This window comes from Pseudopodoces humilis, chromosome 29, assembly GCF_049639895.1.
Source record: "Pseudopodoces humilis isolate 2021_Gansu_Grassland_sample_001 chromosome 29, ASM4963989v1, whole genome shotgun sequence".
Lineage (NCBI taxonomy): Eukaryota > Metazoa > Chordata > Aves > Passeriformes > Paridae > Pseudopodoces > Pseudopodoces humilis.
In genome coordinates, this window is record NC_142228.1 from 4,902,093 (window position 1) to 4,928,013 (window position 25,921).

At 55.8% G+C, this 25,921-nt stretch overlaps 1 protein-coding gene across 2 annotated transcripts in view; it reads right to left on the reverse strand.

Annotated features, from left to right (window-relative positions):
• Positions 1 to 11,035, reverse strand: part of LOC102099544 (acid-sensing ion channel 2) — a 74,839-nt gene extending 63,804 nt beyond the window's left edge. For both annotated transcript variants that reach the window (XR_015774665.1, XM_088068082.1), the window contains exon 1: positions 10,553 to 11,035. Coding sequence is in view for 1 of the 2 variants with exons in the window: in XM_088068082.1 (XP_087924208.1) it covers positions 10,553 to 11,035 (483 nt within the window). In the remaining variant the exon portion in view is untranslated. The remainder of the gene's footprint in view (positions 1 to 10,552) is intronic.
• Between the last annotated feature and the right edge of the window lie 14,886 nt (positions 11,036 to 25,921).

Here is a 25,921-nt window from a genome sequence, read left to right on the forward strand (position 1 = left end):
GAAACCCCCCAAAACAGTGAAACACCAGGAGCTGAGATGGATTCTGTCCAAGGAGCTGGCACAGGACATTGAGGAATTCAGGGATCTCCCTGCCCAGCCAGGAGCTTTATTCCCACCTGCCCCAAATGGCTCCCCTATCCAAGGGCCTTGGAGCCACTGGAATTATTTGAACACAATGAATTTGGCACAAAAAAGGCAAAGCCAGGTTAATGGGGATGAGCAGGAGAGGGATGGGAAGTGTTCAGTGCTTGGAAAAATCCAAGGCAGCTCCCCCGGGCACAGCTGTGTCCCCAAATCCCAGCAGAGAGGGCAGAGGAGCAGGGAGGGACAAGGGATGGCTCCAACCTCAGGGAGAAACACGAGGGGAGGGAAGGGCTGAGTGGAATGAAAGCTTCATTCAACGCAGGAATAAAGAAAAGGGGACCAAGTTTGTGAGGGTAAAAGGAAAGTGAAGCTTCCAGAGGAAAACAGGGAGCTTGGGAGGATCCCTGGCTGGATCCTCACTGGAATGTGGTGGTGAGAGTTGATAAAGAGCCAGGAGCAGGATCCAGCTGGAGCCCCGGGTGCCACAAATCACCCAGGACCTGGAGGAGGCTTCCAGAGCGAAAGATTTGGCTGCAGGGACCGATGGCTTTTCTATCCCAGAGCTTGGGATAGTGTGGGAAGTTGGGATTGTGGGAACAGCACCGGGATCTACCACCTTCAGTCAGGATTTTCAGGATTGTTTCCCAGGGAACGACTGGGGCAGGGCGGTGCCTTCTGCTCCAACACTCCCTGAAGGAAGAAATTCCAGCATTCAGCTGAGTTTGGAGAGCAGGAGACTGATGGAGCAGGGAATGAGCTGGAAAGCTGAACTGGAATGCTGGGAGCAGCTGTTCCAGTACAGGAGCTGGGCCCAATCTTCCCATCCCTTATCCCAGGCACAGGGGGAAGGAACCAGAGGGGGAAGATAATTTCCCTGCTCAGAGAATCCATTGCTATTCCAAAATATTTGTTATGAAGTTATATCCACCTGTGGGAATGTTCTGTTGGTGAATTCCAGGGAACCTGCCAGGCTTTTCCTGCTGCACAATCCATTTTCCACAACTTTGGCGGCATTTGGGAATTGCTACAAAATTTAGCAAATCAAGAAGATCTGAGAGAGGGGGAATTGTTCCTGGCAGGGTGGGCAGGCCCTGGCACAGGGTGCCCAGAGCAGCTGGGGCTGCACCTGGATCCCTGGCAGTGCCCAAGGCCAGGCTGGACATTGGGGCTGGAGCAGCCTGGGACAGTGGGAGGTGTCCCTGCCATGGCAGGGGTGGCACTGGGTGGGCTTTGGGGTCCTCTGGGCTCCTTTAAGGTCCTTCCCAACCCAAACCACCCCATGCTCCCATTTCTCCACCTGCCTGCAACCCCCCAGATCCCTCCAAGCTGTGCCAGGTTTGTTTGGAGCTGCAGGAACAGAATTCCATTGACAAGTTGCTGATCCTTCTGTCCCTCCCTTCCACCCCAGTGCTGGGAGCACTGAGCCGTGAATTCCAAGAGAAAGATGGGATTATTCCTGTCAGGAATATGTGCTGGGAGCCCCTCAGGATCTCCATGCCCACAAGGAGCCACTCTGGATCATTCAATAAATTTATTACAAAACCAGGACCCAATTCCCTGCCGTGGCTTTTCCCTGGTTTCAGCTGCTGAAGGAAGGGAAAAGGAAAAAATCCCAAACCTTTTACAATCATTTTATCCAACTTTTTCCCCCACCCTGGAGCCAGGAATTCCTGCCTGGGAATCACAGTTAATTGGATTATAATGGACCATTCCTCCTGATTTAATAAAGCAGAGGAAAATTGGGATGGCAGCAGCATGCTCCTTGGATTGGGAACAGCTCCAATTCCTAATTTACATTCCAACTTTATTGTTGAAAAAATTTCAAGCTCCAGGGGTTTGGGGAGGAAGTTTGCCTAGAATTTGTTTTATTCCAGGAAGAAATGATAGAATTGTAAAGAGAGGAGTGGAACAATCCATGAAAAAAATTAAAAATTCCTGCTCCCACTGCTTGAAATTACAGGGGGGAAAAAGAAAAAAAAGAAAGAATGAGAATTCCCAGAAGTGCTGGAGAGGGAAGTGAATGAGCTGTGTTATCCCAGGGGTTTGGAATAATGGGATTCCCCACTCTCAGCAGGGAATTGCTCATTCCAAAGCACATCAGGATGGATGGGTGACTTCCCAGAGAGGGACTAGGAAAAGGGAATCAGGGAGGGGTGGAAAGGGCCAGGAAGAGGACATGGAGCAGGAATGCAGGAAAAATGGGAATTGCAACATCAGCCAGCCCTGCTGGAAGCCATGAGCACACCTGGGCAGGCTTGGGGGGACAATTCCCACCTTGGGACCTGAGGTTTCATTTTAAAGCCTGGGATTTAGGTGGGATTTTCCCAGCCAGTTCCTGACCCCCCAGGAATCCCTACAATGGGACAGAAGGGATCCTCCATCCCAAAGAACATCCCTGAATTCCACAGGCATGCCTACATTCCAAGGGGCATTCCATCATCCCAAAGGACATCTTCCCATCCCTGCATCCAGGCCAGTTCCAGCCTGGCCTCCTGCATGGACGAGGAATGGGAAATCAGCCCTTGGATGCCATCCAGCTGCAAAATTCCAGGGCAAGCAGCAGCTCCCAGGCAGGCCGAGCCCTTTCCAGGGATAAATAATCCAGAGGAGTTCCTGTCCACCCCCCAGGATGGAGAGCTGCTGCTCCAGACAATAATCCAGCAGCTTCCCTCCATCCCAGCTCATGGAAAATCTGCAGCTGGGCTGGGAAAAGCAAACACAAGAGAAAAAACTCATCCCAGTTCCAATTTTATCCATCCTGCTGGGAAAAGCGATGGATTCCAGAGCCAGCCTGGGATGCTGCAAGGTCCTCCTGGCACCATCAGTGCTCCCAGTGGGAACAGCCTCCAATGGCCCACAGAATTCAGGGTAAATGACAGGACGGGAGAAACATGGTCAGATGGAAAAAAGCTCATCCCAGCTCCAATTTCAGACATCCCAGTGGGAAAAGTGACTGATTCTGGAGCCAGCCTGGATTGCTTACGGCACCATCAGTGCTCCCAGTGGGAACAAGTTCCAGGGATTTCAGGATAAATGGAATTACCCTGAACTGGAGCAGAGGGAAGGGCAAACCCGGCAGCCTCAAACTCCCAAGGGAACAAACCCAGGGGCACTGGGAGCCCAAATCCCAGATTCCCACCCTGCAACCCTGTATTTCCTTCCCCTCCCCACACCAGTGTCCCACAGCACCTCCATTCCAGGAATTCCCATTCTTTGTGCTCTGTTGGGAAGTGGTCCCAGGCAGATCCTGGAGCAATTAGCAAACATTAATTAAGCCCTGGCAGCATCCCGGAGTGGGCAGGGACTGGAAGTGTCTTTAATGACATTAATTCTGCTCAGGCTGGGCAGGAACTCATGGGAATCTGTTCCACAACTCAAACAAACCCATGGTGGACCTGGAATCCCCTTTCTGGATGGATGATGGATGGATGGATGATGGATGGATGGATGGATGGATGGATGGATGATGGATGGATGATGGATGGATGATGGATGGATGGATGATGGATGGATGATGGATGGATGATGGATGGATGATGGATGGATGATGGATGGATGATGGATGGATGGATGGATGGATGATGGATGGATGATGGATGGATGGATGGATGATGGATGGATGGATGATGGATGGATGATGGATGGATGATGGATGGATGGATGATGGATGGATGGATGGATGATGGATGGATGATGGATGGATGGATGATGGATGATGGATGGATGATGGATGGATGATGGATGGATGGATGGATGGATGGATGGATGATGGATGGATGATGGATGGATGATGGATGGAAGGGGGCATGAATGGATGGATGAGGCATGGATGGATGGATGATGGATGGATGATGGATGGATGGATGGATGATGGATGGATGGATGATGGATGGATGGATGGATGGATGGATGGATGATGGATGGATGGATGATGGATGGATGATGGATGGATGGATGATGGATGGATGGATGGATGGATGGATGGATGGATAATGGATGGATGGATGGATGGATGGATGGATGGATGGGATGGATGATGGATGGATGGATGCTTGATAGATGGCTGGATGAATGATCGATGATGAATGGATGTTGCATGGATGGATGATGGATGGATGGATGGGATGGATGGATGGATGGATGGATGGATGGATGGATGGATGGGATGGATGGATGATGGAGGGATGGATGGAGGGATGGATGGATGGATGATGGATGGGGGATGGATGGATGGATGATGGATGGATGGATGGATGATGGATGGATGGATGGATGGATGATGGATGGATGGATGGATGATGGATGGATGGATGGATGGATGATGGATGGATGATGGATGGATGGATGGATGGATGAGGGATGGATGGATGATGGATGGATGATGGATGGATGATGGATGATGGATGATGGATGAGGGATGGATGGAGAGAATAAATGGAAAAGGGAAAAAAACACAGGAAAGGTCCTGCTAAAAGTCCCTCCTCTTCCTGCAGGTCGATGCTCCTCTCCCAAAAAATCCTGTCCCTCCTCTCCCCAAACACTTCCATCCCTCCTCTCCCAGAAATCCCTGCTCAAGGAATGGGGTTTGGTCTGTGTTCCAACCCAGGCCAAAACTGGGAGCAGCTCCTGGAGGAAGTGGCCACTCAGCTGAATCCTCTCCCCATGGAGATGACTTTTATCCCATCCTGATAGAAATCCAAGTTCCCACATTGAAGGTGAAGTGAGGAGTTGGATTCATGAATCCTTGTGGATCCCCTCCAACCCAGGACAGTCTGGGGCTCCAGGAGAGTTCTCACCTCAGACTCCTGCCCAGATGTTGGTAAAACCACCAGGGGTGCAGAATTCAACAGCTGCCTGCAGCTGGATCTGCACCTGGATCCAGAGCACTGGGATACAAGTGTGGGATGCAAAGGAGCCCGGCCCAGCCCCGTTCTTCCCAAATTCTGTGGGATTTGCCATCCTGGCCCCCTGCACAGCCACACATCCCCAGCACATCTGTCCTGCTCCAGGCCAGCAAGGCCAGGCTCTCCTCCTGCTGCCGGGACATTCCCAGCCAGATCTGGGGAGAGCCTCCCAGGAAGGCACTCAGACTTCCAAGGAACTGCAGCTGCTGGAGCAGTTTCCAGAGGAGGCCACAGAGACACTCCATGGCTGGAGCCCCTCTGGAGCCAGGCTGGGAGAGCTGGGAATGTTCACCTGGAGAGGAGAAGCTCCAGGGAGAGCTCAGAGCCCCTTGCAGGGCCTAAAGGGGCTCCAGGAGAGCTGGAGAGGGGCTGGGGACAAGGGATGGAGGGCCAGGAGCCAGGGAATGGCTCCCAGTGCCAGAGGGCAGGGCTGGATGGGATATTGGGCAGGAATTGTTCCCTGGCAGGGTGGGCAGGCCCTGGCACAGGGTGCCCAGAGCAGCTGGGGCTGCCCCTGGATCCCTGGAATTGTTCAGGGTTGGAAGGAGCTGGGAGCAGCCTGGGACAGTGGGAGGTGTCCCTGCCATGGCTGGGGTGACACTGGGTGCAGAGAAGCACCCAGAAGCCCCAGGCCCTGCTCTGCCCAGCTTTCCTTGCTCCATGGAATCCTTTGGGATGTCTCTCCAGAGCCGAGCAGCTCTGGCAGGGAAGGGCAGCTGTTATCCCTGGCCTTTTTCATTCTTCTCTCACAGCTTCTGGCCCCTCAGGACCCCCCAGTTCAGTGCCAAACTCCTCCCTGCTTTCATTCCCAGCTCCAGCGAAGTCCAAATCCCCTCAACACCCGACTGAGGTGTAGATCTCACTGTAGGAGATCAGGAATCTCCACCCTCAGTGCAGGGGCCCAGCTGACCCCAAACCCACAGAAATCACCCCAAACCCTTCTGCCCATCCCTCACAGCGAGCATTGCTTGGGGCAGCCCTTGGCACAGCCCAGCCCTGATTCCTCCTTGGATTCTGCCACCAGGAATCCAAAACCAGCAGGATTCCCTCAGGAAGGGAGAACACGGCCTTGGCTCCACAGTGATCCCAGGCTGAACCCAAGCAGCTCCAGGCAGGAGCACGTTCAGGGCTCCAGCCCCACATCTGCACCATCAAACACCTCCCACACCCCTTCCAAAGGCAGCAGCACCCCCAGCCTGAGCTTCGTGTGGAAGTGAAGCCAGAAATAAAGAATGAAAATAAAAATATGAGAGAATAAAGGTGGAAAAGGGAATTGGGTGAAACAGTTTGTGGGTGAGTGAGGAAAATCCCCAAACAAACAACCCCACATCCTGAAATTCCTCTGCAATTAATTGTGCTGCTGGTAATTAAGGTGCTTACAGCTGTTCCAAGCTTCGGGCTTCCCAAGCTTGTGGCACAGAATTCCTGTCTGCCCTCACACCAAACCCAAGGCTGAAATATCCCACTCTTTTGTGGGATAAGGCTGAGCTCCAACCTGGACACAGGGGATTCTCTGCTAAGGAAACTGCACAATTACAGCCCCCACCTGAGGGATATTTCAGGAAAATTCATCAGATTTTCAGGAAAATACTCAGGAATATTTTTAAAAAGCAGCACTGAGGTCTCTGTGCAGCTGCCACCCCAGAAAATCCCTGATCTGGGGAGAAATTAAATGGTTTAACAAAATGTATTTAACAAAAAATAACGGAGCAAATCAAACCACGAGCAAGTACTGACTGCAGAGCCTTTGGAACACCCCAGAAATCCAAGGATTTCGTGAAGGACTAGGACCAAACCCTGCCACCCCTCCCAACACAACCCCTGTGTCTCCTCAGCAGAGCCACAGGTGACAATTTGATTTGGGGAGTTATTAAATGAGGGATCATTAACCTAAACCCCAGCCCAGGAACAGACCCCAGGATGTTGGATCCACTCATGAATTTCTCAGGATGAAAAATGATAGGAAGGGAAGAAATCAATGAGCACAGGACAAGGCAACCAAGATAAATATTCCAGAGACAAGGAGCTCAGGTGAATAAATCAACCCGAAATCCAGGGAACGCAGAGCAGAGCAACATCCACTTAATCCTGAGCCTTAGTTCCTCCCAGATGGGACCATTCCAGGGAAAGCAGATCCTTACTCACTGAACTGCCCATCCTGGCATTTGGATTTGGAATCTGGGAGCAGGAGCTGCTGGACAGTTCCCTCCCTTGGAATCAGCACCTGGGCCTTTGGGAAGGTTGGATTTATCCAGCTCCAAGCACTTATGGATGGTTTTACCCCATCCCTGGAAGTGTCCCAGGCCAGGCTGGACGGGGCTTGGAGCACCCTGGGATAGTGGAGAGTGTCCCTGCCCATGGAACTGGGCTTTAAAGTCCCTCCCAACCCAACCCACTCCAGGATTATTGCATAACCATCCCAACAGCCCAGCTTTAAGTCCAGCCTAAAACAAATAAAGCCACACATTGGCTGAGGGCAGGAGACTCCATCTGATCCATTAACAAATCCTCATCCTTCTGGAAAACATCAACAGGGACAACAAACCCCTCCTGGAGCAGGCTAGGAAGTAATCCAGACCTGAGCCCTCCTAAATGTGGAGCCCAAGCTCCACAGATCAGTGCAATCCCATATTTCCGTTTATTAAGGAGGAAAAGCAACACTTCCCACACTGTTGGGATTGCTGGGCTCGTTCTGCAGGGCCCTTTTCCTTCCTTTTCCTTTTCCTTCCTTTTCCTTTTCCTTTTCCTTTTCCTTTTCCTTTTCCTTTTCCTTTTCCTTTTCCATGCCATCCACAGAACCCAACTCCCGCTGTGCCCCCACAGTCTGGAGGGACTGGAAGGAGCAGGATTCTCCTGGAGGAGCTCCAGGACGGAGCTGGAAGGACTCCCAGGAGAGCAGCTCCCTCCCCCAGCCCCTTTGCTCTGCTCCACATCTCAGCCAGGACTCGCTTGCTCCAAATCACCTCTGCTTTGGGGCTTTTACCCGGGAAAGCCTCACCCCCACCTGCTCTTTTGGCACAGAAGTTGCTCTTGGAGCACCCGAGCAGGTCTAAAACAATTCTCTCCACACCCCCATTTATTCCATTTGCATTTATCTTTATCCTGCCTCACATCTGTGCCCAGCTCAAACCACACCATTTTCCTGCCTCTCCTTGGTGTTCTCCCAGTTCAGGAGGAGAAGCAGAAGCTCCAAGTACCTCAGACCCCAGGGCTGCCCAGCCTCAGCCCCCACAGGAATCCCCAGCCCTAGGTGTGGCACCTCCATCCCAAAGACACATCCAGGGACGGCAGGGCCCCTGTCCCGAGCTCTCTGGACACTGCAGACCCCGGGAAGTCGTTCCCAGCACCTCCCCAGGGAACAGCTCTCCTCACCAGGGGTTCCCAGGTGGAGAAGCTCCTCAGCCTCCCCTCAAGGGCAACGCAGAGGTCACTCCCTGTTCCTTCAGGCAGACAGGAGGACGGACAGGGAGGTGGCACCGTCCTCCCTCACCTGCCACAGGCAGAGCTCGGGGCAGGGAAAGCAGATCCAGCCTGGGATTCCAGGGATTCCCCTCGCCCTCCACCCCGGAACCACAGCCCCTTTGGGATGGGAAGGATATTTCCCGATTTCCTCAGCTAAGCAATCCCTGCAGTGCTGTGAGCTCCCAGGGATCACAGCCCCCAGTTCCCTCTCTCCCAGCCTCGGGAAGCAGCTTCTGGGACCTTTCCAGGATGGCTGGAGGAGACCCTGCTCCTCAGCCCACCATGGTGGCTTCCAGCAGCAGCTGGAATGGAACTGGAGTGTCCAATTCCATTCCGGAGTAACTCCTGGAGCCCCTGGAGCCGCGTGCAGCCACAGCAGCGCTCCAGGATCTCTCTTTGCTGGGACACGGGAACCTCTGCCGGGTTTGCCGCACCTTGGGGGGAGCGGGAATTGGGTAAAAGCTGCAGCCAGCCCCTCCTGGCACCAACCAAACTCCATCAGATCCTACCCCGGCATCTGGGAGGGGGAGGCAGCTTTTCCCACCACCCACTGCCTGCTCCTGCTGCAATTCCCGAATTTCCTCATGCCGTGGCACCAGATTGTCCGGCTGGAAAGGGTCTGCCTCAATATCCCACCTTAATTATGATTTTCCCTCCAGCTGTGTCACTCCTGCTGCTGTTTGCAGCAGCAGCCGCTGCCTGCACAGCCTGGGCAGCTCCTCCATCCCGCAGGGAGCGTCTCCCTCCTCCCCTTCCTTCAGCTTAGCGCCTGCCGTGACAAGTCCAAAGGGACAATTCCGTCTGATATCCAGGCTGCATCCCAGGCAGAGCCGGGAATTCAGCTCCCGCAGCTCGCACACAGAGTTTGATCTGTCCCCACAGACCCCAGCCCCGCTGTTCGCAGGATGCTCAGTCACAGCCACCCCTCGCGCTGTCTGCAGAGATCAGAGGAGCAGAATATTCCAGCACCATCAACATCCCGCTGCTCTCAGGGAAGCGCCGCCGGCTCCTTCACGTGGCTCCAGCTCTCACTCAGTCTCCTCTCAACACATCACAGCTCCCAACAGTCCCACCGGGATTTTCCCGAGCAGGGATCCCACTCCCAGCGGTTTGTAAAGCCCTGCCCTGAGTTTTGGGGTTGATCTCAGACCCCGCTGGTTCATCAGGGCTCAAGCACCTTTTGGATCAGCTCCGATCAGCAAAGCTCCGCATCCCAAAGCACCGCAGGGTGCACAACCCGCACGGCCCCAGGGAGCAGCTCCAGGGCCTCCGGGGATTGCTCAGGGAGCCGAAGGAGCCCGGGCAGAGCGCGGGGTGCCGGACACAGCCAAGCCCGGCGGGATGGGCAGGGCTGGGCCGGAGCCGCGCTGCAGCCACGGAGCACCTGGGGAACCTCGGCTCGGACACGGCAAAAATCCGGGCGCGACTACGCTGGGAGCAACACGGAACGTGGGACGGCAGCGGCGGGGATGGTGCAACGTTAATTTAATTATTTCTCATTAAAACCCAAGGCAGCAGCCAGCCTCTCACACGCCAGAGTCATCCCTAGACCACAGAGCATCACTTCGGGCCGGTGGAGAAACCAGCGAGAGGGAAAACGCTCGGTGGGCAGCGACCCGCGGGGAGCTCCCGAGGGGCTCCCGGGCCGAGGCGGCCCTGCCCGGCCATGCGGGACCCTCAGGGACCTGCCGGGACCCTCCAGGACCTGCTGGACACAACAGGACCTGCCGGGACCCTCCAGGACCTGCCGGACACAACGGGACCTGCCGGGACCCTCCAGGACCTGCCGGACACAACGGGACCTGCCGGAACCCCGGAGCACCGTGGGGGAAAGCGCAGCGAGCGGAGTCGGGACCGGGACCGGAGCGGGGCGGGGGACACGGACCGGGACCGACACGAACCAGGAATCCCTTAAACCGACATCAGCCAGGGGTACCCTTGGACCGACACGAAAGGGGGACAGGGACCGAGAGCACCGCGAGCCGCGGATCCCTCGGAGCCAGAGGAGCCGCGGACACGGAGCAGAACCCAACCGAGCCGAGCCGAGCCGGGGGACCCCGGCCGGGAGCCGAGAGCAGCCGGAGCTCCCGGTGCGCACTCACCGCGGAGAAGTTGTGCGGGCCGCAGAGCTCGCCGCGGTACTTGCAGGACAGCAGCATGTCCTCCAGCTGGTGGCCCAGGCGGTCCATGAAGTCGGCGCTAATGCCCTCGTAGTGGCGGGGCGGCAGAAAGAGGCGGAAATCGGCCAGTTTGGCGAACCAGCGCAGCCGCGCCTCGTCGGCGCGCAGCAGCTCGGTGAGCAGCGGCCGAGCCGTGCGGTTGGGCAGCAGCAGCCCCAGCCAGTGCCCCGCGTAGTACAGGTCACCCTTGGAGAGGCGAGGGAAGCGCAGCGGGTTATTGTTGCACAGCGTGACGGCGGGGAAGGGCAGCTGGCGGCTCCACTCGGTGCGCACGCGGGTGTGCGAGGGGAAGGCGAGCCAGTGCAGCAGGCGGTCGGAGGACCAGGCCAGCAGCAGCCCCAGCGCCGTGCAGAAGGCGAGCACCCAGAGCGCCCGGCGCGCCGGCGCCGCCCGCGCCGAGCACATGAGGCGCAGCCCGTGCAGCCGAGTGCGCAGCGCCGGCGCCCGGCGCCCCCGCGCCATGGGCGCTCCCCTCCTCCTCCTCCTCCTTCTCCTCCTGCCGCTGCTCCGCCTCCTCCTCCCGGCCGGGGTCAGGGCGGGCCGCGCCCCGCCCTCCCCCGGCCCCCCGCCGGCGGCGGCCCCGAGCGGCGGGGGCAGCGCCCGGGGGCGGCCCCCGGCCCCGAGCTGCGCGGCGGGCGGCAGTTCCGGCAGCGCGGCATGCCGGGCCCGGGGCCACCGGGGCCACCGGCGCCGCCCGCCCCGCACGCCCCTGTCCCTGTCCCCGCCCCTGTCCCTGCACGGCCGCGCCGCCCACATGCCGCGGTACCGCGCCCCGCCCCGACACCGGACGAGCCTCGCCGCGACCCTCCCGGGCTCCGAGCCCGCGGACCCCGGCGGGCAGAGCGCTGCGGGGCCCCCGCGCTACCCCCGGCCCGCGCCCGCCCGCCCCGCGCCGCCCCCGCCCCGGCTGCCCCCGCCGGGCGCCCCGCCGGGCGCGCCCCGGCGGCGGGCAGCGAGCGGCGGCAGCAGCAGCAGGAGGAGGAGGAGGAGGAGGAGGAGGAAGAGCGGGGCGAAGCTTCCCGAGGTGCCAGTCCCGGCCGCTCGGTGCTCGGGAGGCGGAGGGAGGGATGCTCGGCGCCGATCGCGCCGCTGTTTCCCCGGAGTAGCCCCCGCTCCTCCTCCTCCTTCTCCTCCTCCTCCTCCTCCGCCCCCCGTTATCCCCCGGCTGCCGCCGGCCCCGGCCCCCCCGCTGCCTCCTCCCTCCTCCGGCAGGAGTTTGTTTTTCTGCTTTTCAGCAGCCCCGGGGGAGAACATAATATCAAGCAAAGCCTGGGGAAGCGCAGGCGAGGCTTGCAGCGGGCTACACGCGGCCGCTGCTTTCTGGGGAGGGGGCGATGGCTTTGGAGGGGCTCGGGGCTCTCTGCTCTCCGTGCCGAAGCCGCTCCCCGCGCCTCCGCTCCCATGGAAAGAGTAGGAAAGGGAGAAACGCGTTCAGGGAAGCGGCGCCCCCGCCCCTCGCCGCCCCTCACCCCGAGCCTGCGGAGCCCTTTGGGGTCAGGGGCTCCTCCTGCCCTGCACCGGAGCCCCTTTCCCTTAACGCCGGGAATAACTCGGGATGGGGATTGGCTCCTCGGGGCTGCTGAGCTCGGATCTCTGGAAGCGGCTGTCGTTAGCTTCATTTTGCTTTCAAACAGTACCGAGGAACATTCCTCTAATTGTGTCCAATTAAGCTGTAAGTGCCGGTAACTGCTCCGAATCCCCTCTGATATATTTTTTTCCCTCGGAATTAATTTTCCCTGTGCATTTGGAGCCGTATATTTTTACCCAATAGATGGAGTCGTTACAGCCTGGTTTTCTCCAGCCTCTCCTGGAGAGTTCATTTTTTTACTGTGGCAAAGCTGCGAACGTGCAGCAGCCCTGGCTTGGGGGGCACCGGCCCAAAATCCCACTCCTTGTCCGGGAAACACGGGGGGAAACGGCACCGAGAGGATGAGCTTGAGTCCTGCAGGGCTGGGGGCGGTGGCAGCAGCACAAACATTGCGTGGGCTCAGCTCGGTGCCCTCAGATAACTCGAGTGGTTTCTCCAAAGCTCCTGTCCATGCTCGGGAGAATTTTCCCATTTTTAAATCACTGCTCGTAAGCAGCAAATCCTCCCCAACCCCCCAGCACCGGCCGAAACCTTTCCTAACCGGGTGTGGGAGAGGCCGGAGATCCCGTATCCATTCCAGGGAGCCTCTCCTGCCGTTTTCCCAGCGGATCCCGGCTCCTTTTTCCCTGCCGCCTGTTGAAAGCAGCGAGAGTTTTTCCCCTTGGCTCCCTCTCAGGATAATCCACGTCCCAAGTGCTTCCCCACCAGGCTGGCTGGAGCTGTTTTAACCATGATTTATTGCCACAAACGCAAGGAAATAAAAGGTACCCGACCATAAACATCCTCCCGAATTGCCTCCCTCTCCAAGCACATCCCAGCCCTGGGGCACCCCGGCCTCGCTCTCAGCTCCTTCCCATCTCAAAAGGTTTTTCACTCTTTGTTTTGGGGCAGGGGCAGCCTGGCAAAAGGAGCTTGTGAAGGAAGGAACAGCAGGTTTGCATGGGAAACGGCTTTTTCTTTAAATCCATTCCAAATGATCCACTCAAATCTCTTTGATTCATTAGAGGGAAGTAACTTTTCCTAATTAGCTGGCAACAACTGATGGCAAAGGGCAGTGGGATGGCCAAGGCCAACTGGAGCTGGAATCCAGAGGGCTCCCCACGAAAACATTCCAAAGCCAAACCAAAGCTGATGGTGAAATTCCACGGTATCACCTGGTGGGACACCTCTGCAGCCTTTGGAAATTCTTTCCATGTTTTCAGTTATTTGGGAAAGCAGCTCATTCCCTGCATCCGAGCCCTGGGTAATTCCTCAGGCAGCCAGAGCGGCTTAAAAGCTGATTGGACCTAATTAAGTCCAATAAGGAATAATAGAGCCAATCAATAAATATTGCTAATTAACCAACAAGTCACTTGAAAATTATGCCTTGGGCTGGGTGAGTTTCCTCCTCCTGAAGAAGAATGGATTTGTGGTTCTGTGGTTTGGAATATTTGACAATTGAGTGAATTTTTGTGGGGGAATTCCAGCATTCCCTCCCCAAAACATCCCCCTGAAAGGGGACAAGAAGACAACTGTTCCAACCAAAAACTTTGGCTTCTTTTGAAACTTCATTTTTGCCTCAAACATCGACTCAGGTGAAGACAAACAGGATTAAAGAAAAGCTTGAAACCCCCTGGAAAGGAAATCCCAAAGCTTTGTTCTGCTGGATATTGTTCGTGTTTATCCTGGCAGGGAGCACGAGGAGAGGGGATCCAATTCCAAACTCCTCTCTCCATCCTCACGGGGTGACTGGAACCCCCTTCCCTGGCCACACTCCCCTATTGGAGCATCCCAGGGGATTTATGGGATTCATTCCATTGCTCTCCCAAGCGATTCCTGCTGGCTGAGTGGGCAGCAGATTTATCCCTGTTTTTATCCCCTGGGATTGGCCCCAGACATGGAGCAGCTCTGGGACATCGCCTGCTCTGCCAAGTTTTTAGGGACCAAAATCAGGGGGAAAAATTACAGGGATGGGATCAAATGGGGCAGGATGGGGCTTGGATTTTGGGAAACAATTCCTCCCTGGCAGGGTGGGCAGGCCCTGGCACAGGGTGCCCAGAGCAGCTGGGGCTGCCCCTGGATCCCTGGCAGTGCCCAAGGCCAGGCTGGACATTGGGGCTGGAGCAGCCTGGGACAGTGGGAAATGTCCTAGGGGGTGACACTGGAGGTGCTTTAAGGTCCCTCCCAACCTAAACCATTCCAGGATTCCCTGATTAACCTTCCTGTGTTGGATTTTGTGCTGTCAGAGCCCCTGGAATACAAAGGTGTGGATTTTTTCTCTCAGGAGCTCACGGTGAGGAGAACAAGGTGCAGATACTGAAAGGCCTCTTGTCCCCAGGCAGGGCCCTCGGGTCCCCTTGGGCTGGGAATGGGATCCCTTTTCCAGCACAGAAACATCTCCAGGGGCAGGAGCAGAGCCTGGCACCACTGGGCACAGCTGGGCACAGCTGGATGTGCCCACCCTGCAGAGCCCTGCCTGGGCTGGGCTGGGTTTTGGGACCCAAGGACCCCTGGGTACAGGTGTGACCCCACAGCCCCTGGGTACAGGTGTGACCCCACAGCCCCTGGGTATGGGTGTGACCCCACAGCCCCTGGGTACAGGTGTGACCCCACAGCCCCTGGGTATGGGTGTGACCCCACAGCCCCTGGGTACAGGTGTGACCCCACAGCCCCTGGGTATGGGTGTGACCCCACAGCCCCTGGGTACAGGTGTGACCCCACAGCCCCTGGGTCAGGTGTGACCCCACAGCCCCTGGGTATGGGTGTGACCCCACAGCCCCTGGGTATGGGTGTGACCCCACAGCCCCTGGGTCAGGTGTGTCCCCACAGCCCCTGGGTACAGGTGTGACCCCACAGCCCCTGGGTATGGGTGTGACCCCACAGCCCCTGGGTATGGGTGTGACCCCACAGCCCCTGGGTACAGGTGTGACCCCACAGCCCCTGGGTATGGGTGTGACCCCACAGCTCCTGGGTACAGGTGTGACCCCACAGCCCCTGGGTACAGGTGTGACCCCACAGCCCCTGGGTACAGGTGTGACCCCACAGCCCCTGGGTATGGGTGTGACCCCACAGCCCCTGGGTATGGGTGTGACCCCACAGCCCCTGGGTATGGGTGTGACCCCACAGCCCCTGGGTATGGGTGTGACCCCACAGCTCCTGGGCACAGGTGTGACCGCACAGCTCCTGGGTACAGGTGTGACCGCACAGCTCCTGGGTACAGGTGTGACCCCACAGCTCCTGGGTACAGGTGTGACCCCACAGCTCCTGGGTACAGGTGTGACCCCACAGCTCAGGGTGTTGGGGCAAAATGAGCCTTAAACGTGTTCTGCAACCCCCAAACCTTTGGGAAAATTCCCTGCTCTGCCCAATCCCTGCAGGAACAATTCCTGCTGGAACCAGCCAGCCACGGAACACTTGGAAATTGGGGTTTCCATGGAAGCCACCACTCGGCCCTAATTCCATGCCAGAGAATGTGACCACCCCAGCCAGGGCCACCCCAGGGCAGCAGAGCTTTGGGGAACCCCCAGAAACATCCAAAAGGGGGGTTGTACTTGTTTTCCTTGGGTTTGTTTTATTTTCCATGCAAATCAGTTAAATAAATGCTTGGGCTTCCAGCTGGGAAATTCTCCCAAGGAACTGAGGGAATTTTGGAGGCTGCAGTGGTTTGGGGCTGTTTGTTTTGAATGCAGAGAGGTGAAATATTTCATCCACACCAAAATATTGGGAGCACATAAATAATGCCAGGACTTCTGGATCTGCTGCTTCCCCCTGGCAGCACCAAAGGAGTGAAAACGTTTGGATTTCACAACCCTGCTCCAAAGAAGAAAAACAAAAAAAGGAAACTTTGGAGCTCTCATTTCCAGGGCCTTGTGTGTGTTTATAGGAAAAAACCTGAGAGAACAAACAAATGCCCACGTGAGCCAAGATGTTGCTGCTCCTTTGGGAATTCCACTGGGAATCACAGGGTAGGGAAGGCAATTTCCCAGGGTTGCACAGAAGGATTAATTGGGAAGATTTCAGAGCCAGGGCTGGGCTGAGCTGCAGACCCTGCCCGTGGGGTTCCCCATCCCTACACATCCTAAGGGATTTCATTCTCCTTCATCCCTGTTTTTGGAGGGGACACGTGGCTGATCCAGGGGCTTAATTTGGGATCAGCTGTGGATTTAAGGTCTTGTTCTGTGCCACACACGACAGGGCATGGCCTTTAATTAGCACGGTCTGCTTTAATTGGCATTTCCTGGCAGAGCCATTATCCCTGGCCTTCCTTAAAGGAATAAAAGGCTAATCCATAAATAAATGTGTTTATAGAGATAGATATTTAAATATCGCCTTCTTTTCCTTCTGCAGGTAGGGAAGAGGAAGGATTTGGATCTATTTTAAACTCACAGCTGGCATCCTCCCAATTATCTGCTTTTTTCCCCCGTTTTCCATTTCACTGCCAAAGAAATGAGGGGAAGAAATGACAAATGAAAACACCTCTGGATTTGGGAAAGATGGATTTGAACAGGAATTCTGTGGAGCAAATTAAACACCAAAGTTCTTGTGGCCTCTTCCTATCAAATTCCTTTGCTGCCATCAGGACGGGCACATCCTGGAGGTGCCAATTCCCTGGGACAGGGCCCAGGCCAGCTCCTGCTCCAATGCTCTCTGTGGATTTTGGTGGCCCCAGGGCTGGCCAGGAGCCTCCCCCATCCCTGGGGGGCTCCAAAACTCTGTCCAGGGGGTTAAAAATGTCATGGAATGGTTTGGGTTGGGAGGGATCTCAAAGCCACCCATTCCCACCCCAGCCATGGCAGGGACAGCTCCCACTGTCCCAGGCTGCTCCAGCCCCAATGTCCAGCCTGGCCTTGGGCACTGCCAGGGATCCAGGGGCAGCCCCAGCTGCTCTGGGCACCCTGTGCCAGGGCCTGCCCACCCTGCCAGGGAACAATTCCTGCCCAATATCCCATCCAGCCCTGCCCTCTGGCACTGGGAGCCATTCCCTGGCTCCTGGCCCTCCATCCTGTGTGACAGTGACTGTCACAGGTCAGGTGAAGCACCTGGTGCCAATCCCTGAGCTTTTGGGGCACTTCTCCCCTTCCCTGGCCCTGCTGGAATTATCCTGGATCCAGAGAGCCCGAGAGGAAAAGGGAAAAGAACGGCTTTAGAAGGAGCCCTGAATGTGCAGGGAAGGGGGGGATCCGTGGGACACATCCAGAGGCTGGGAAATGAATCCATCCTCAGGAGGACAAAGAAGATTTGAATATTGAATATTGAATATTGAATATTGAATATTGAATATTCAATATTCAATATTCAATATTCAATATTCAATATTATCTATGTCTCTCAGGCACACAGATTATTCCAATTTTTTCCCTGAACCTCTGAACTTCAGAGCCTTGGGGCTTCTCTGTTCCTGTTTCTCTTCCATTCCCTTTTTCCCCAGTTCCTGAAGGGCTGGAATTCGCTGGGAGCTCCAGGCTGGGGCAGCCCCTGGTTTGGCTGAGGGGCTGCAGGGAAGGGCAAAGCTCTCCTGCTCCCCTTGGCACTTCAGGATGCTCCGAGGCTTTCCCTGCTCCATGTGTGGCACCACTGGGGATGTTCTGCTTTAATTAAAAAGGAATCTCAGGAAGGAAAAACTTCCTGAGCTCATTTTGCTGTTCAGACCTGGCTCATCCAGGGCTTTGGTCCTGAGATGTGGATGGGAGCTGATCCATTTGGGATTGGGCACCTCCTACATTTTCCTTTGGGATTTAGGCAGCTCCTGCTCCTTCATTTAGGATTAGGCAGGACCTACAACTTTATTTAAGATTGGGCATCACCTCTGGATCTGGGAGAGAGATGTGACAGTGGGAAATGGGGCAGGGAATTCCCAGCCTCCCTGTCTTGGGGGAATGGCTCTGGATACCCCGTGGGAATAAGGCTGGAATGGGCTGGAGGCTCCTCTGCACCTCCCCTGACCCCAAAGCTCACATTCCTGAGGGGAACAGCACCTGGAAAAGAGGAGGCTGGAGCTTCCCAGGGGACAGGGCCCAGCACAGGAGCCTCCTGAATATTCCATGTCCCTCCCTGTGCCTGGAGAGACAATTCCCTGCTAATCCCTCCCTTCCTGAGCCCTTTTCCCTCCCCTTAAATTCACTGGACCTCAAATCCAGAGGAAAACTGCTCCGTGGATGGATGCTGGAGAGGATGGAAAATTCTCTCTCTCCCAGGCAGTTTGGCTTCCAAACCAAGAAACCAAGAAATTCCTTAAGTTAAGGTTTATTCCAAGGAATTTGAAGGCTCTCTTGTCAGCCAGGAGGGAGAAATGGAAAAAGTCCTTTCTCCTCAAACCTGGAGATGTTTCAAATCTAAGAGGCTGCCGCATCCCTGGTTTTTATGGCAGCAGGAGGGAAGTGGGAAAATGAGGTTTCAAATCCTGAAGGATAAAAGGGAGGAGTCATCTCCACATCAGCCTCTGATCCCACAGCACCAGGACCATGTTTGGAAGTTCCTTTATTCCCTGAAAACAAATATAGAACTCCTGGGCCAGTCTGGAGTCTCCCCTTGGGGGTTTGGGCTGGAATTTTTGGGATTGAAGAGCCCTGGAGCGCTCCTGGAGCCCCCAGAGCTGCCACTGGAACCTCCCCATTCCCAAATCCGCTTGTTCCTGGGATTTGTGGCACAGGCATTGCAGGGAAATTTGCTGCTTTAAAAGTCCCCTTGTATGGGCTGGAGAATTGTGGGGAGTTGTGGAATCCTGGAATGGCTGGGGTTGGGAGCCCATCCTGTTCCAAGTCCAGGGACACCTCCCACTGTCCCAGGGTGCTCCAAGCCCACCCAGCCTGGCCAGGACACTGCCAGGGATGGAGATGATTCCAGAGGTGACAGCAGGAAGGTCACCCGGAGCTGGGGGCTTTGGGGACAGGAGGGGGCGCCCAAAGTTTGGGAAGGTCCCTGTGTCACGTTCCCATCCCGGCTCATCCCGGCTCATCCCTTCTCCCGCTCCGGAGGCTCCGGCCGAGCGCAGGGGTCACCTTGGAGGAAATCAATTATTGTAAAAAATCAATTATTGTAAAAATCCCCGGAGCACCTGAGGGATGGGGCTGGAAGTACAAACAGTTCTGACCTGACCCTGCTCCCTGTGGATGCTTGGGAGACTCCCAGACTTTGCAGAAAAGCGGGAGAATTCAGCGCTCCTTCCCGAGGGAAGCAGCCCCTTTCTGCACGTGGCAAAACCTCCCCCTCTCCATCAAAAAAAGCTTCAATTCCTGTCAAAAATCCCTTCAAAGGATCAGATCTGACAGCCCCAAAGCTGCTCCAGTTCCTTGCAGATTCTGTGGGAATGCTGCCAGCCATTCCAGCCATTCCAGCACGGGCTCATTCAGGCAATTCCCAGTGTGGAAATCCCAGGTGGCTGCAAACTTCACACACGCTGCTGAGGGAGGATTTGGGAATTTTTACCTCCTTCCTGTGGATTTCCAGGATTGGAGGCCACAGGGTGGGTGCTGAAGGTCTGCCCCACCCATATCCCTGTCACCTTGGGCACGGGGAGTATCCATAGGGATCCAGGGCAGCGGGACAGGCTGGGAGCAGGTAAGTGCCACCTGCGGAGCTGCCAAACTGAAAGGATCCAGAGAATTTTCCTTTGGCAGCCTAATGGTGACAGCAGTTGTGTGGGAAGATTAATGGAGAAAAGGTTGGATAAAATAGAAGCTCCATCCCAAAGTTTTTCAGCTGCTTTTTCGCAGTTACATAATTGTAAATGACATTGATTTTTATAAAAACCCACAAACAACACCAGGAAACTTGGAATGTTTTGGGCTGGATTCTGCTCCAGTGGAGGAAATTTGGGGTTTTCGTGGATTTCAGGGCAGTTTCAGGCTGTTCTTTCAAGGATGAGAAGCAGGATTTGGCTCTCAATAGCACTGAAATGCCACCGGAGCTGTGCAGGGAGGAGAGAAGGGGCTGAGCTGGCACAGCCAGGGAATTGTCCGGGTTTGTGTCCGGCCAGAATTCCCTGTACAGGCTGTTCCTTGATAATCAGCCTCAGCACGGATCAGGATTGCACCTGCTGAGGCTCCGTGGGCTTTTCCAGCCTGCGATTCCAGGAGCTGTGACCCCTCCTGGTCCCTGGAGCTCCTGCAGCTCCCGAGGAGCTCTGGGGGTTCCTGGCTCCCACCCCATGGATCCAGACCTGGGGCCATGGTTAAAAGCAGGGATGAGCTCTTAGTGGGAATGGTGGGATTTGGTCCAAGGTTGGGCTCAGTGACCTTTTCCAGCCTCAGTGATCCTGGGATGGAGCTGCAGGAGCAGCAGGAGATTCCCATTCCCAGTTCATCCAGCCTGGGGGGCTCTCGGGATCACCCCAAGCCCTCTGGGCTCACAGGGCTCTGCTCAATCCCTGTTGGATCTGACTCTGGGACACAGGGAAAGGACACTGGGCAAAGATGGGAAATGACCCCTCAGAGTGCCTCAGTTTCCCTGGATACAGCAGCAGGATTCCAGGCCCAGGCTGGGACAACATCCAGGCCCTGGCTCAGGTCTGGCCTCTCTCCTGCCAGGATCCAGGGGAGCTGTTCCCTCTCCCATTCCAGCCTTCAGGACAATTTCATGGAATCCTGGGGTGGTTTGGGTTGGAAGGGACCTCAAAGCCACCCATTCCCACCCCTGCCATGGCAGGGACACCTCCCACTGTCCCAGGCTGCTCCAGCCCCAATGTCCAGCCTGGCCTTGGGCACTGCCAGGGATCCAGGGCCATCAATGGAATGACCCTTCCCACTCTCCCAGGGAGGAATTCCTTCCCAATATCCCATCTATCCCTGCCCTTTTTACCCTTTCCTCGAATGCTTCCCTGTGTTCTCCAGCCTTTGGCTCCTCTGATGGCTGACAAGGAATTTTTATTATTCAAAATCCCTGCTTTTTTCTTTAATGGAATCCCATGGGAAGGCAAAAGGAAGGGAGCTCTTGGATGGAAAAAGCCCTGGAGGAATGAAACTGCAGCAGGAAAAGATTCCTCCTTCCAGGAGGGATGTTTGGACTGGCCCCACCTTGGCACAAAGATCTTGTCAGGATTTGTTTTCCTGAGGACACGTTCCCTGAAGGAATATTCTGAGTGTTCCTGGGAATGTTTGAATCCATTCTCTTCCCCCTCTGAGGAAAAGGGCTTTGCTGCAGGTACAGGAGGCACAAGGATGACATTTCCTGGTCTTTTTTGTTTCCTCTCTGTATTTCACCCCAAAACATTGGATACACTTGTGTCCAGAATTCCTCTCTCCCCCTCTCTCCACCTTTTCCAGCCCTTGGATGTGGCTGGATGAGCACAAGGAGCTTCCCTGAGCCGTGGGTAATGGGCTGGATGATTCTCCATGATTTTCTCCAAGACTTTTCCCTTCCCAAGGCTATTTCCTCTCTGGAGTTGATATTTTAAAACAATTTCCCTGGAGGTGTAAAAGCTCCCTGGAGAATTGGGAAAGCTTGACTGGAAATGCTCCCATTAAACCCCTTCTGATCCCTGCTCCCTGCTTTTGGGCAGTTCCCTCCTGCAGGAATTTGAGGCTTTTAGCAACTTCTCCATGGTTTTCTTTTATTTGAGTCCTTAATTTTGGGAACAAGATGCTCCAAGGAAGGATTTGTTCCCATGCCCAGCTGTAAAATCTGGGAACGAAGGGAGGATTTGCTCCTGTGTTCCTGCACCAGCTGTAAAATCTGGGAATGAACACGTTCCCATCTTCCTTCTTCCCTTTGCCACCATCAGTCAGGAGCTGATGAGAGTCAGGAGGCTCCAGATAAGGGGAATCAGAGCTGGGAATCTGCCAGCCCATGGATCACCCTCCAGAACTCTCCCTCCATCCTCCCACAAAAAGCAGGACCAATTCTTTTCCCTATGGCTACCCCCAAATATCCGTGCAGCATCTCCTGCCCTCCCATTTTTCCCTTGGAAGTGGGGACACCGTGGGTCTGCCACAGCCCCAGGATGGCTGGGAAGGGACTGGGATGAGAGATTTCCACATGGACACTAAAATTGCCTCCTTCCTCCCTGGGGGTGTTTCCCATGACAATGGAATTAATTTTCTCTTTGACATCCCATTGTGCACTGACTCCCCAGGGAGTTCCCGGGAAAATTGAACAGGACAAATAATCAGGAATTCTGATTCATTTCCCTCTGCGTTTCCAGAAGTGGAAGTGGTGCTCCTGGGGGATGCATTATCCCTGATTTTGGCTGCACAGGGCTGGAGCTTTGCTGGGACTTGTAGGGAAACCCAAATGGGTTTGTGAAATGAAGAATTCCCCGCTAGGTCTGGGATCAGCAAGGGTGAGGAGAGCACACAGGGTGGGATGGGTGTCCCTTCCCACTCTGGGAATGCAGCTCCTGCCTCAGAACCTGCAATGGGTTTGTGTCAGCTGGGGAAGGAGCCCTGTGCTGCTCTGGGTTTTGGGGACACCTGGGGGGATCCCACTGTGTGTCTGTGTGCCACAGGCTGTGACTGTTGGGATCTGGGACAGAATTCCTCCCTGGGGGGAGGCTGGGATGGAATTCCCAGAGCAGCTGTGGCTGCCCCTGGATCCCTGGAATGTCCCAGGCCAGGCTGGACAGGTTTGGAGCACCGTGGGACAGTGGAAGGTGTCCCTGCCATGGCAGGGGGTGGAATGGGATGAGCTTTATGGGCCTTTCCCACCCAAACCATTCCATGATTCCCTGGCTCTCAGAATGCCTGGCCCTGGCTCTGCAGGGATTGCTGAGGGCCCTGCATGGGCTGGGCTCCCCATCACCGATTTCTTGATTTCCCAGGAGTGGAACTCCCAATCCCACCTTGCCTTGCCCATCCGGAGCCCTGGGGGGAATCCTGTGCCTTTTTCCAGCCCTTCCACAGAGGGGACCCGACAGCTCTGGGGAAGGAGGGGCTGGAATTTCGGATCAGCCCTTGGGAAGCTCCCGGGAGCAGGAATCTCCCTGATTCCTGCACACCACAGATCAGCCGGCTCGGATGCTTGCAGGAGCAGCTTTGCTGCTTTGACGGATCAAAATCCCAGATTCCCTTCACTTCCAGGCGCTGCTGTTTGCCCGTGTTTGGATAGAGCCCCTCAGCACCCGAGGCAGGTGAGACACCCGGCCAGAAATCATCATTAACTCTGCACTTTAAACATCTCAAACAAACAGCTCCGAGTGTCCCCAAGCACAGCTCCTGTCTGACAGCTCCACTCGCATTCAGGGAATCCTCGCTCAGCAGCGGCTGGATTGGTATTTCCCAAAGCACAGAGGGAAGAGGAGATGCTCTGGGGCGGGGAAATAAAGGGGGGAGGTCAAATACCGGAGTGTTTCATCATGTGAGAGCGATGTTGGAGTGCACGGAGCTCCTGAAGCGCCTCCCGGGGGGGCGAGGCTGGCACAGAAGCGGAGCTGCTCCGGCCCCGGGCCCGCTGGGGAGGGGCTGCAGGACCGGACCCCTCGGAACCGCTCCGTGGGATTCCCTCCCTGCCTGGAGCCAACGGAGAGCCCTGGAGAACGTGGGGAGCCATGGAAATGGATGAAATTAGGATTTAATTAAGAGCTCACCTGGGAGCTGGGTGGGGTTTAAGCCGCCCCCGGCACTGCCCGGGAGCACCCGAGGGTTTGGGTGCCTGGGTCAGCAAATCCCTGCTCCTGGGATGAGCATTTTTAACCTTCCTCCTCATCCCCAAATCCCAGGATGGTCTGGGTTGGGAGGGATGTTTAAAACCTGTCCCATCCCACCCCTGCCATGGCTTGGACACCTCTCACTGTCCCAGGTGGCTCCAAGCCCCCTCCAACCCGGCCTGGGACACTGCCAAGTATCCAGGGACAGCTGCTCTGGGAATTCCATCCCAGCCCCTCCCCACCCTCCCAGGGAGGAATTCCTTCCCAATATCCCATCCATCCCTGCCACCCATGTCCCCAGATTTGTTTGGGACCAGCTTCTCCAGGCCCCAGCAGAGAGCAGCAGGGGGGAGGCAGGCAGAGCATCCCTGTGCATCCATGTGCACCTCAGCACATGGAGCAGGTGGGGTCCAGCTGGGGGTTATGGAATCCTGGAATATCCTGAGCTGGAACAGACCCACAGAATCATCCAGCTCTGCCCAGACCCCCCAACAATCCCACCCTGTGCATCCCTGGAGCGCTGTCCAAGCTCTCCTGGAGCTCTGGCAGCCTCGGGGCCGGGACCATTCCCTGGGGAGCCTGGGCAGTGCCAGCACCTCTGGGGGAAGAGCCTTTCCCTGAGATCCATCCCAAATTCCCCCAGCCCAGCTGCTCCCTGTCCCTGGGTTAGCACTTGGCAGTCCCTGGCAGGGATAAAGTTTCCTTGGCTCTGGGAAAGGTCTGGCAGGAAGAGCAGCCGTGGCCATAAACACCAGGAGCTGCCCGGCCCTGGTGAGCCCAGAGCCGGCCTGGCCCTCCCAAAACCAGCTGAGCTCCGAACTGAGCAAAGGGAGGCTCCCAAAGAGGAGCTCTTCTCCAAACCCACCTTCTGTCAGCATGAGCTGGGCTTTGAGGGGAGCTGCTGGGCTCAGGGCAAAGAGCAGAGAGGCTCCAGCCAGGCCAGGGCAGTGGAAACATCACTGGGAGAAGGCAGTGACAGCACAAACTCTGCAGCACGGCAGCTCCAGCCCAAGGACCCCATGGATTCAGTGCCTGAATTCAGCATTCTTGGGCCTTACTAAAAGCAGGATTTACTCCCCACTCTTTATCCCTGAGGCTGCAGAAGGAGGCCCAGCCGGGCCCAGCAGAATTCCGAGGGAATTTACAGAGAGCAGGAACTGCTCCCAAAGCCGAGCAGAGGAGTCCGGGCTCTCCTGTGGTGCCTGGCACCGGGATAACTGCAGGGGTTCGGGATGCAGGAATGGGGATGGGAGCGGGAGGAACTGCCTGGAACAGCCACCACAAGCTCAGGGCTTCCCTGAGGAGTTACTGGGAAATTCATGCAAACTGTGAGGAGAGAGTAACAATAACTCAGGATTGGCTTTGAAACCTTCAACTCCTTTAAAACTTCAGCTGCCTCCTGGCTTTTCTCTGAACGAGTGAGGGGAGGAATCCAGCACAGGCACCTGGGAGGGTCTGAGAGCAGCAAACTCCTGAGGGTCAGTCCTTGGAACAGACCAACTAATAATGAATAAATCAATTTTATTAATGAACACCGATCACCTGGGCTGGAGCCTGTGCCAGAGCAGGGATTTGGAGATCTGGGTGGGGGAAGGTGACCCTGGGACACCCCTGGCAGGACAGGGAGGGCCAGGGGAGCTCAGGCACAGCTGAAGCTCTGGGCCAGGGGGGAATTCTTTCAGCTGATTTTTGACCTGTGCCACCCCCAGGTTACTGATATTTGCTAAAGTTCATCCAAGCTGAGCTATTTTAGATAAAACTGAGCCCAAAACCCAGCTCAGGAGGCAGCTGAGCCCAGCTCCCACCAACCCTGACCCCACATTTTGATAATATTGTTGTGTTTGGTTTCCATTTTGAAATGTCACCTTTTTTCCTTCCTGAGCAGTCACTGAGTTCATTTAAATGAAATGAAACTGATAAAATTCCATCCTTCAGATGGAACTTTCTGCTCTGGAAATGGGGAATGGGGCACTGAAGCACCTGTGAGCTCCAGAGCTGCCTCTGCTCTCTCTGCAGCAGCTGCTGGGGAGGGGGAGCTGTCAGCTCCAGCCCTTCCCTACAAGCCACTTCAGTCAGATAAATTACATTTTTAGTGGAAAAGCTGAATCCAAAACATCCTCAGTTGGCAGGGGCTGGAATTTCATTG